This window comes from Podarcis raffonei, chromosome 1, assembly GCF_027172205.1.
Source record: "Podarcis raffonei isolate rPodRaf1 chromosome 1, rPodRaf1.pri, whole genome shotgun sequence".
NCBI lineage: Eukaryota > Metazoa > Chordata > Lepidosauria > Squamata > Lacertidae > Podarcis > Podarcis raffonei.
The window spans coordinates 75,758,683-75,771,358 of record NC_070602.1 but is presented as its reverse complement, the minus strand read 5'-3'; the positions used below and the strand labels follow the sequence as shown (position 1 = coordinate 75,771,358).

The 12,676-nt window shown below is 41.2% G+C and overlaps 1 protein-coding gene across 1 annotated transcript in view; it reads left to right on the top strand.

Annotated features, from left to right (window-relative positions):
- Positions 1-12,676, top strand: part of MUC2 (mucin 2, oligomeric mucus/gel-forming) — a 64,309-nt gene that overhangs the window by 40,228 nt on the left and 11,405 nt on the right. Inside the window, exons 34-42 of the mRNA XM_053376325.1 lie at positions 225-2,123; positions 4,574-4,962; positions 5,852-6,026; positions 7,161-7,408; positions 8,009-8,192; positions 8,532-8,727; positions 9,723-9,901; positions 11,016-11,085; positions 12,132-12,232. Coding sequence (XP_053232300.1) covers positions 225-2,123; positions 4,574-4,962; positions 5,852-6,026; positions 7,161-7,408; positions 8,009-8,192; positions 8,532-8,727; positions 9,723-9,901; positions 11,016-11,085; positions 12,132-12,232 — 3,441 coding nt within the window. The remainder of the gene's footprint in view (positions 1-224; positions 2,124-4,573; positions 4,963-5,851; positions 6,027-7,160; positions 7,409-8,008; positions 8,193-8,531; positions 8,728-9,722; positions 9,902-11,015; positions 11,086-12,131; positions 12,233-12,676) is intronic.

Below are 12,676 nucleotides of genomic sequence, written 5' to 3'. Positions count from 1 at the left end.
TGAAGCAACAGTTTTGAAGAAAACCATTTACAATCTTTAGAAGATATGTCTGTGTAATAACAGATTTATTCATTTATTTTTAGAAAAAAGCTGTGGCTTGATTAAACAGGGCACCATTGCAGTTGAATAAAAGGGTTTTAATCATTTAACTCAATCAATGGATACACTAAAGAGCAAAATAGCAACCCTTATTCTAATCACTGCTTTTTATCTCTGCTTTACAGAACCATCCACTGCTGTTACCACCACCAAGATCTCAACTACCACGGAGACCACAACCACATCAACAACACCAACAACTACTACTCCCACTCCGAGTACAACTACAACAACACCGACACCACCAACCACCACCACCACTGAACCAACTACAACAACCACAACTACCACTACCACTCCCACTCCGAGTACAACTACAACAACACCGACACCACCAACCACCACTACTACTCCCACTCCGAGTACAACTACAACAACACCGACACCACCAACCACCACCACCACTGAACCAACTACAACAACCACAACTACCACTACCACTCCCACTCCGAGTACAACTACAACAACACCGACACCACCAACCACCACCACCAGCACTGAAACCCCTACAGTAACAACCACAACTACCACTACTACTCCCACTCCGAGTACAACAACAACAACACCGACACCACCAACCACCACCACCAGCACTGAAACCCCTACAGTAACAACCACAACTACCACTACTACTCCCACTCCGAGTACAACAACAACAACACCGACACCACCAACCACCACCACCAGCACTGAAACCCCTACAGTAACAACCACAACTACCACTACTACTCCCACTCCGAGTACAACAACAACAACACCGACACCACCAACCACCACTACTACTCCTACTCCGAGTACAACTACAACTACACCGACACCACCAACTACCACCACCACTGAACCAACTACAACAACCACAACTACCACTACTACTCCCACTCCGAGTACAACTACAACAACACCGACACCACCAACCACCACCACCAGCACTGAAACCCCTACAGTAACAACCACAACTACCACTACTACTCCCACTCCGAGTACAACAACAACAACACCGACACCACCAACCACCACCACCAGCACTGAAACCCCTACAGTAACAACCACAACTACCACTACTACTCCCACTCCGAGTACAACAACAACAACACCGACACCACCAACCACCACTACTACTCCTACTCCGAGTACAACTACAACTACACCGACACCACCAACTACCACCACCACTGAACCAACTACAACAACCACAACTACCACTACTACTCCTACTCCGAGTACAACTACAACAACACCGACACCACCAACCACCACCACCAGCACTGAAACCCCGACAGTAACAACCACAACTACCACTACTACTCCCACTCCGAGTACAACTACAACAACACCGACACCACCAACCACCACCACCAGCACTGAAACCCCGACAGTAACAACCACAACTACCACTACTACTCCCACTCCGAGTACAACAACAACAACACCGACACCACCAACCACCACCACCACTGAACCAACTACAACAACCACAACAACCACTACTACTCCCACTCCGAGTACAACTACAACAACACCGACACCACCAACCACCACTACTACTCCCACTCCGAGTACAACTACAACAACACCGACACCACCAACCACCACCACCAGCACTGAAACCCCTACAGTAACAACCACAACTACCACTACTACTCCCACTCCGAGTACAACAACAACACCGACACCACCAACCACCACTACTACTCCTACTCCGAGTACAACTACAACTACACTGACACCACCAACCACCACCACCACTGAACCAACTACAACAACCACAACTACCACTACTACTCCCACTCCGAGTACTACTACAACAACAACAACAACACCAACCACCACCACCAGCACTGAAACCCCTACAGTAACAACCACAACTACCACTACTACTCCCACTCCGAGTACAACAACAACGACACCGAAACCCCCCACAACAACCACATCACCAACTACTGGCCCAACAACCCCCACAACATCTTCAACTACACATACAACCCGCTGCACCTGTTTAATGGATGGAAATACATTTTATGAAGGTAAATATCTTAGGTTTGATCCAATAAGTTACACTGATACAAATGAAAAGTCCCTTTTAATGTTAAATTTCTGTTTATTATTATTTCTATGTTATTTTGGTCCCGAAGATGACAAAAATGTTGTTGCTGTTGTTGTTGCTTGTTTCCTTTCAGAAATGTTATAGAATAAGATAGGAAACAGTTATTTTAAAAACTAATGTTTAATTAAGATGATCAAGAAATCTGTTCTACACCTCCAAACTCCAGAGAAAGTATTAGATATCTGTTATATCACCCTGCATTGCTAAGGCTTCCCAAGAATATCTAACACAAAGGAGACAATGTGTGAAATAACAGGTATTTTAAAGGCAAACTGTGGTTCAAAGTGAATGAGGTATCAATACAAACGGGAAATACATCTGATAAAGCCAGCTGTATAAGTAAGGCTTACACCCATAGTGCTGGTTCCTAATATTGACAGATAGCAAGGAGATGAATGTTAGTAGGCCACTGTAGTCCATGTTCTGGCAACTTCCAGATTGCATTGTTGCAGTGCACTGTATGTGGGCATACACTATATTGAAGATAACTTGAAGATAACTTGGAAACTTCAGATAGCTTGGAAACTTCAGTTGGTTCAATATGCACTGTTTAGATTACTGGCCGGGGTTCCATTTAGCTCACATACAAACTTTGCATGGGTTATCAATTCATTTCCAGGCCCAATTTGTGTTTAAAGGCCTAAATGACTCAGCCCCTGAATATCTGAAAGACCACCTCTTTCCCCACAGACCCTCTCAGGTGTGGGGGCCCTCTTGGTAGGTCTGCCGGTCAGTGCTGATCAGTTCTGACAATGAGCCTAGCTCACAAAGAAGCAAACAGGAGCTCATTTTAAGCCACCAATTGCTCCATTGTAGCCTGTACCTTCTCTACCCTGAGGTCAAATATGACATCTGTTGTGGAGCAGGTGAGTGTAGTTTGTAGGAAACAGCCTCAAGGATTAAATATGGGATCTGTGCTTAGGCTCAAGGGTTAGAGGTTCTCCACTGTTGATTTGTATAATAAGGTGTTGGTTTTGAAGATGGTTCCAGCACTGACGGGGGGGGGGGACTCTGGTAGGATAAGTTATGCATATGCTTTGAATTATAGAACAAGAAAATGGTTATTATGTGGTCCTCCAAGACCCCCAGCAATTTCCAACTGATCTCTAGGGGAAAAGCATGAGGATCTCTCAGTTAATGCATTGCTTAATGCTACAATTTCAAAACATCAGATGTGGAGATCAGAAAACTTTCCAGTTTAAATTTAAAGTGTGTGTGTGTGTGTGTGTGCGTGTGTGTGTGCGTGCGCATGTGTGTGTGTGTGTGCGCGCACACACACACACACACACACACAATATATCAGCAGTCATGGGTGAGGTGGGAAAGCTTGAAAATATAAGAAAACAAATGCAATAGCAACACTGTTTTGCCTTTATTTGGGGGAAGTGTTATCTTTTAAACCAGTCTTTTGTTGAAAGCTGTTGGGCAAAAAAATCCCTTTGGGGTTCAATAGGAAAGATCAAAGCAGATTCCCAATTAGTCAGACATTTAATTCATCAATGCATCACCAGACAGGGTCCAAAGGAGACTTTGAGACCATATCCATTAACACACTTCCTATTTAGCAAAAACTATGTCACTGTGGCTGTTTATTCTTTAGCCAATCACTTTCTGCCACCTTCTCTCACCCCTAGTACCCAACCCTCTCTTCATATCTTAAAAACACTAATTCAGCCCAAGATTTTTGGTGGTTTTTTTTCCTGTGTGCCAAGGCCTCCTTGCATCTTATCTGTTAGTTGTTTTTCACTCTAACTGGTTCTTACTAGTTTTGTGGCCAGGTTGTAACCTTGAGTACATGAAGCTGGAATTCTTGATAATGGATTTGGAGAATTTCTACCTGGTAATGGATTTGGTAGAATTTCAGTGAAGAGCCAGTGAAATTCATCACCATTCCAGTGAATTTGGGCACAGAGAGCAGTCTAGTCTATGTTTGGCTTAGAGGTTTCACCTTGGCAAAGAGGAAGCTTTTTTTGTTTGTTTTGTTTTTATGCTGCTCACATTTTTGCATGGTGTTCCTCTATTGTATTTTCATTGATTGGAATAATAATAATAATAATAATAATAATAATAATAATAATAATAATGTTCCTGGCTGTGTTGAATGGCTCCATTTAGAGAGCAAAGTGTGGCTTATACATTTTATTGTCAATAAAATAAAGAAATCATGGAATCTGCTGAGTAACCAGATTTTCAGCAGGAATGTAGCCCCGGAATTCAATTTTTCAATTCAGAAATTCAATTTTACAGTTGCCTTCATCATCCCTCATCTGAAGCAATTTGAGAAGGTATAACTGAACAGAAAGCAGCCCAGCCATGGTTTCTTTGCTTTGGTTCAGTTATTTATGTTAACCTCTATTTCTCAAAATCTAGGTGATATAATAGAAGTGGGCATGCACAGAGGCGTGTGCTATCAGGCCAACTGCTCCTGGGAATGTGAAGTAGTTTACAACTATTGGGATTGTCTCACCACTACAACCACAACAGAGCCAACCACAACTACAACCACAACCACAACCACAACAGAGCCAACAACGACTACAGCAGAGCCAACCACAACCACAACAGCACCAACCACAACTACAACCACAACAGCACCAACCACAACTACAACCACAACAGAGCCAACCACAACAACTATATCTATAAAAACAGAAACTCCTACTAGTACAACTCCAAGTCCTAGTCCACAGAAATCCACACCCACACCCGGACCAACACCCACACCCGCACCATGTCCATTCGAGAATGGGACTATTCTAGTAAGTATTCTTTAATGCATTGTAAATTAATACAGGAACATCTTCTTGAATTATTTTGAGTAGGTTTCTTGATCATCCCTTTTCAAAACTCAAACTGCTCTCTTAACATTTTTAAATGAAAAAAGTTGCTGAAAGTGTTACTGAAAGGGAAGCTACCATCAGTATGTGCTCAATGAGTTTCCTATTCGGAAGTTAATTTCATATATTTCCTTTCTCTTGAAAAGGGTGAGTTACCACTGTTACTTGCTGTTGTCCAAACTATAAATTTAAAGAGAGATAATACCAATGTTAGTTATCTGTTCATATGAAAGCAAAAAGACAAAATAATTTCTGATGACTGTTGAGTTATAAAGAAAATAAATGTGGATTTTATCCACATTTGGTAGGCTTGTCATGCAATATGTTGGAAAAGTAAAGCAATATCACTACTTATAGTCTTCATTTGGACCTGTCAGGCTAGAGCAGAACATTGGCAACTGGCTTTTACACATACAGGTTAGAAGGTTTACCTTGGCTGTTTTTGCATCTTGTGATCTGGTGCTAACCTCAGAGAAAGCAATTTGATTTGGTCCTATTTGGGGTCTTACCCCAAATCGTATGCAAAGCCCTAGTGTTGAATATTGTACTTTTAATTTTTTACATTTAAAACACAAATAGAGCCACGAGCGTGCACAAAAATGTTCAGTGTGCACTTAAAACCATACAAGATACCACTGAATATAATCTTCAGCCCTGCAGTTGAATTACTTGAATGAAACTGCAAGGGCATACGTTGACTAGGAAACGGTTGGTTACTCTTCTGATCCCTTAATATATACAGTATATTTGGATATGAATATTGTTCTATTTAAACTGTCATGTATTTTCTCACTTGTCTTCTCAAATACAGCCTGGAGAATCTATGTGGATTTGTGACTGTGTCCAGGCCTTTTGCATTTCAAACGAGGAGTGGATTTTAAAACCCATAAAGTGTGAACCACCACCTGAGCCCACATGTTCCAATGGGCTTGCTCCTGTCCGTGTGATGGATGAGAATAACTGCTGCTGGCACTGGGAATGTGACTGTGAGTTTGTATTGAAAACCTGTTAGGTGTTCTCTCAATGGATCCATATGCACAGGGGGAAAGGTGTAGTTTAGGGCTGCCATATTTCAAATTTGTTGAGCTTTTTCAAGTAAAAACTGCAATAATTTTTGAGCTTTGGAGCTTTCTTAGGCATTTTTGGCACAATTTAGCCCCTGTTGCCAGTTTTCCAGGACATTTGCCTGATTACTGAAAATAATCCAAGATGCCATTTTCGGAGGTGAATTCCAGGACGTGTCCCGGAAATTCAGGATGTATGGCAGTATAAGTGCATCATATAACTTTTTGTTTCCCCTTTGAATACCTGTATTAGTGTAGAGCTGCAATTAGATATTTTGTGTCTTTCATATGTTTGAACATAGAGTGAGGGAGTTTCTACTCATGGCTCACCCTCTGAACCCTTTTCGGTGCAAGGATTGAAAGGAGCCTGCAAACATATGCAAGAAATGCTCTTCCCTTATCACACACAGTAACAAAATAATCAATGTGAGGCATGGCTTCCAGGTCTAAAAAGACAGTTTCCAGAAAAGCTTGAAGATTTGTATCTTATTTTTAGAATTTCACTTTTAAGTAGGTCCTGCACAAGGGGTTTGCGCTGCCCCCCACCCCCATTCTCCTCAATGTGCCACCCTGCTCCCATCCTCCTCTTAGTGGCAGTAGCAGTGCCAGTGGTGTTAAAGAAAAAATATGTTTTGTGTTACAGTAAGTGAGGGTGAGGTGCAAGATGAGGAGGAATGGGGGTTGGTAGAGGAGAAGGGGGGAGTGGCACCTGGAAGCCATGCCCCTAATGTCAAAAATATATGTTTTGCTAATGAGCACATAATGCCTGATAATACAAATGGAGATCTAAAACAAATTGCTTCTTTGCCATCCTGTGTTTTGATGTTATTGTATCCTTCACAAGAAGGAGATTCTAGTTTCTTGAGCCATTATGCTGCTAGCGGGGCTGACAGTCTCTTACTCAATGTTACAGTTTCTGTGACAAACTCCATCTAGATTTTCTCAGTGCAAGAGCCATTAGGCTCTCTTCCCCCTTCCTGAAACAAAATGTTATTCATATTCCTCTGTGTTCTGCCAAACAAAAACAAACCAATCAATTTTATTGTCTCACTAAAGGCTACTGCACTGGCTGGGGAGACCCACATTATAAGACCTTTGATGGCCTCTACTACAGTTACCAAGGCAACTGTACCTACACCCTGGTGGAAGAGATTGTAAAAACCATCGACAACTTTGGAGTGTACATTGATAACTATCACTGTGACCCAAGGGAACCAGTGTCCTGTCCACGTACTCTCATTATAAAGCATGAGACTCAGGATATACGCATACACACTCTCTCATCTGTTCCTATCAAAATAGAGGTATGAGTCAAATGCCTTTTATGATTTAAAGCTATACCCTGTTAACTAGATAATTAATAACAGATTTGAAAATTAGTTTGTACTGTATCTACCTTGACTTATTTTTCATGACATTGTGTAAAGTTTAAACTATAAACTGTTAACATGCTACTTTGGGTTGAGTTAACGCTTTGCCAACAATAAGTGATTGGGCTTCTTAACACAGCCTAGGATCCAGTTGTGCCTATTTGTCAGCAAAATGGCCTATCCATCAGGAGGGGAGTTTTGAAGAGGCCATGGGGAGGACAGAATAATAGAATCATAGTTGGAAGGGACGCAGGGGAAGGAAATGTCCTATTGTGCAAGCGAAGTCCACCCACACAATGTTAGATTTCATCCAACAGATAGATAGATGATAGGTAGACAGACAGACAGACAGACAGACAGACAGACAGACAGATACAGATTTATATGCTTAAAAGCCAACCAGCAAATTGACTAAAACAATTCCTTGTTCCTTTTCTCTGGTATGCCATAGTCCTGCATTTAAAAATGCTGTTTGAAAAGATACAATTTTTTATTCTAACTATTTTACATCCTTTCCCACCCTTTGGATATTAGGTACTCGTAAATGGGAATGTTGTGAATTTACCTTACACAAAATATGGTGTGAAAATTCATCAGTTAGGTATGAATTACATGGTGGTAATTCCTGAATCGAAGATAAATATAACCTTCAACGGCATATCTTTCACTATTCGGATGCCCTATGAACTATTTGGCAACAACACCCAGGGCCAGTGTGGTAAGGATTATTTTGTTTTTTCTTCTAAAATGATACACTGAAAACCAAATAATAAGAACAATATCAGAAATATAAAGGTGAACCATTATGGAAATACATTAACACAACTAATTTCAACAGTAATAGTAATATATTGTGTGCAAGCAGCTTTTTACTATTAATGAAAATTGTTTGCAAAAACACACACTTAATGAAACTTAGAAAATTCTGTGCTATAAGTTCTGTGAATTCATCTTCAGACCTTGTATTATTAGTACTGATAAAAATAATAATTAGTAACATAATGGAAACCAAATGATGTACAGCTGCCTGAACTCCTCTGCTTTATGTCAATTTTAGGTACATGCACCAATAATACAGCAGACGACTGTCGGCTGCGCAATGGAGAACTTGCAGAAAACTGTGTACAAATGGCAGATGACTGGTTTATTACTGATGACTCCAAACCCCATTGCCCCCGATTGCCCCCGATTCAGGAACCAACAACCCGCCCGCCCTGCGAACCATCTCCGCTCTGTAAACTTTTACTTGAGGGGTAAATGTGCTCTTACCAATTTTCACTTTGGGATTTGTATCTGTTTAGTTTGGTGTTTGGTCTTCATTGCTTAAAAGTTTGGCTTCTTTCTTTCTTTCTTTCTTTCTTTCTTTCTTTCTTTCTTTCTTTCTTACACTTGCCTGCTCTTCAGAGTGATTTTGTTTTAGAAATTCATCCTATATCTGCATGGATTTTTCTGGGGTAATGGAGTCACCCAAAACTAATGGTAGTTTTCCTGTTTTTAATCCAGTTGCACAAGTACAACTTTTGGATTCTGATATGCTTCTTTTTTAAAAAAAACAAAACATTTTGAGCACTTTTATTCTTTTTTAATTCTTTTTTTGTGCTGAAAGTACTTTACAGTGTTTTATCTTTATAATGGATTTGTTTCCCACAAATGCACCCCTGCATCCCCTTCATTACACTGAATCTCCCTGCCCTCTCTAATCATAGTGTTGACAAATGACAATTTGCATTCTATTTGCCCATAGAGAATGTACCCCTGGTCTATTATATATTTCTTACAGATCATCTGATTCATTATGCTCTACATTGGCCAATGATATCCTCTGATAGGGTACTTCTGGGGGTTCATCAAGCCCCTGGGGTTTGGTTGGCCTTCACTCAGGGCTGAGCCTTTAGTGTGGCAGGTCCTGCACTGTGGAAGTCCCTACCAGCAGAGGTTTCGCAGGAACCATCCCTCCCTTATTTCAGACATCTTTTTAAAAAATGGCCTTTGCAAGATAAATTTTCTCTTTCTACCCAGCCAGTATTGATTGATTTTTCTAATTTTGTTTTCTATGGACACTGTTGTCGGTTTTATTTTTATATTTTATATAGCACCTTGTTATACTTTTATGATGTTGATTATAAATGCATACATAAGTAAAAGTGTGTGTGTGTGTAATGATGCATTTGTAGAATGAACAGGTTCCTTGATGAGATAAGCATGGATCATCAGTACCTAATACTGTTTTTATTCTTCCCGCATCTAGTGAATTCAAGAAGTGTCATGATGCTGTTGATTATGAAAACTACTATGCAGCCTGTGTGTTTGATAACTGCAGGATTCCCGACCGTGGCATGGAATGTGCAAGTCTTCAGATCTATGCATTTACCTGTGCAGACCAAGGTGTCTGCATTGATTGGAGAGGGCTTACCAATGGCACATGTAGTAAGTGCATATTTCTTAAATTCATCTGGAACTATTTGGGACAACTGTAGAGCTGAGATGGGGAACCTGTCGCTCTCCAGATTTTGTTAGACTATTAATTCTCATTAGCCCCAGCCAGCATAGGCACTGATCAGGATTATGGATGTTATAGTATAACAGCAGTATAACAAGTTCCCCATCCCTGTTGTAGAGTTACTGGGTATGCCTTCACAAAAGCCCACTAGTACTCTCCCATGAGTGTCTTAACTCAAGAACCATAATGTAGGTGAAGTGAAGGGATGATGTATAGGATTTTGTCCATCTGATTCCCCTGTGTGGACTGTACAGCCCATGGTTCTGCATAGCTTCTGTAGGGCATGAATTCACATGAATGCATCCAAACATTTGCACACATGCATTCTGTTATTTAAGTTATTTTTTAGATCTAGTTGCAGTACAGTTTTCCAAAAGCTTACTGAAATACTTTTATGAACCCTGCTAATAGTTGGATATCTCAGATTCTAATAGAAAATGCAACTCTGAAAATATATTTTTCTTTTTGATGTTTTTGTTTAAAAACAGTTATCCAACAGTTCAAAAGTGCTACCACTTACACAGAGATTTTATTTCAATGAGCTTAAAATGCCCCGGGCAAAAGCAAGCAGGAAGCTGGCACCCAACGAGTAGCTGGTGAATGAGCGGGAAGGATGGAGATAGGCCACCATAGGTTATTCTCCACCCTCTCTCTTCTTTTTGTTGCCAGTTCATGATGGTACCTTATGGTGGGCTGTGCCAGGATGGACAACTATGTTTTCTCCGCATGCAAGTAGCCTATGTTACTTAGGTTATTGAGTGTGCCCAGATAAGGAAGGCACCATTAGATACTATCACCAACCAATAAGAGAGAAGAAGGCACAGAGATGAGAAAGTCTACATCAATCAGTTTATCCCACCTTCTGTGTTCCTCACTGCTTTGTTTGTTGGGAGAGCCCATATCCTCCCTTTGTTTTTTTGTTCTTGGTTTAGAAATGCCTACAGTTAAAATAGGCTGCTATCTTTCAGGAAAAAATCATCATGGTTAATATTGCTGATCCTTCTGCTTCATTAATTTTTCCCTTTAAAAAAAAAATTCTAGGCGTCAGCTGCCCATCTAACAGAGTTTACAAAGCATGTGGTCCTGCTCAAGAGGAGACTTGCAAATCAGGGTAATTACTTTCCCACCAGCCCAATCTCAGTACCGTCTGTCTGCATGAACTGATGTGATGAGCTCTTTGGTACTGTCACTTAGTATAATATATGTGTATTGTATATAATGAAGTAGAGTTCCTATCCTTGGTTTCGTAGTCCACAACACCTTAAAATCCCCCAAACATCACTGTCTGGCCTAGAAATTCCACACTCATAGTGCATGCCAATCAGTGTGCAGCTCACACATACACTTGGCAAGGGTGGTACAGGGAGCACCCAAGCCATATATGCCATACATGTGATGTAGGTGCTGCAATATGCATACAGTTCTACAACCTTACTCCCAATTTGTTTGATATTTCACTCTCCATTTCAGTAGGAAGCTCACATGAATCAGGCCTGTTCAAATACTATCTCACTGTATGAGAATACAGTCTGCATTTGGATGTGGGCGAACACTAACCAGTTCTTCACGACACAGTCACTCAGCATTTGGTGACTCTCAGGTCAATGTTCAAAGGACCTCTCTTGGAATGCATTGTGTTCATATACCCATTAACCATGGTCTTTTGTTGCTCTGGATTATTTCATGCATAAGAGATGGTGCAAGGCATGCAACTCTGTCCTTACCTGAGTTAATCTGCAGTAACTCCACAAACTTTACTGGCTGGATTATGTATGATTTTTTGTTACCTGAAAGGCAGTGGAATTCTCTGCCTACTTCCCCTGAGCCCACCCTGTCATCCTTGCACAGACCCCTATAAATATATGTTGTTTCCATCACGCAACACAAATAAATATATGACATCCACATGTGGTCTCTAGAATACAGTGCAATATTGACACAATAATCCAGAACATCCCCAAAATCAGAACAGTTATTTTCTTCACTCGTACATCAGAAAGTTGTGGCTTCAGCTATATACCTGTATATCTACAGATAAAGGGATATAGATAGATATGTCATAGATTTATCATTTGAAATGTCATTGGCTTAAACTATAAATTTCTGTTATGCTGTATGAGAAGAATCCTGACTTTTTGAACTGTTTATCTATTGTAGCTTAATAGGAGTCAACCAAACCCAACAAATTGAAGGCTGCTTCTGCCCTGAAGGGACAACACTTTATGATGCTGGTGTGGATGTTTGTGTGAAAACCTGTGGTGAGTTTCCATTCTGATTCTTCTTTCCCCCAGGAATTTAGGCTACAATTCTATGACTCCTGGAAGGGTATTGCATGGGCCATAGGATTTTGTGCATCTCCTTCTCTGTGGGTGGAGAGTAAAATCCATGGGTGGAGAAGGACATCTGAGCCTCCTCACTGCAGCTGTAGAAACCTCTACAGATGTCCCTCTTTTGCTGATTGGCATAGGAGGGGAAACTGGCCTCTGTCCCTCTTTCCTTCCCTCCCTCCTCTGATGTCCTCTAGTGTCTCTGCCTCTCAGAGGCTTCTGTGACTGTTTGTTGCAGCAGCCCTGGCTACAAGCTCCCCAGGTGAATGGTGCCTGTGGGGCTGGCCAGGCGTTGCTGGTTGCCAGGAGCTGAGGCGGCCTCGGAGTATGCAAGGAAGTGGGCGAGGGAGCCCAGCCAGTTAGCCCACCAGCCCT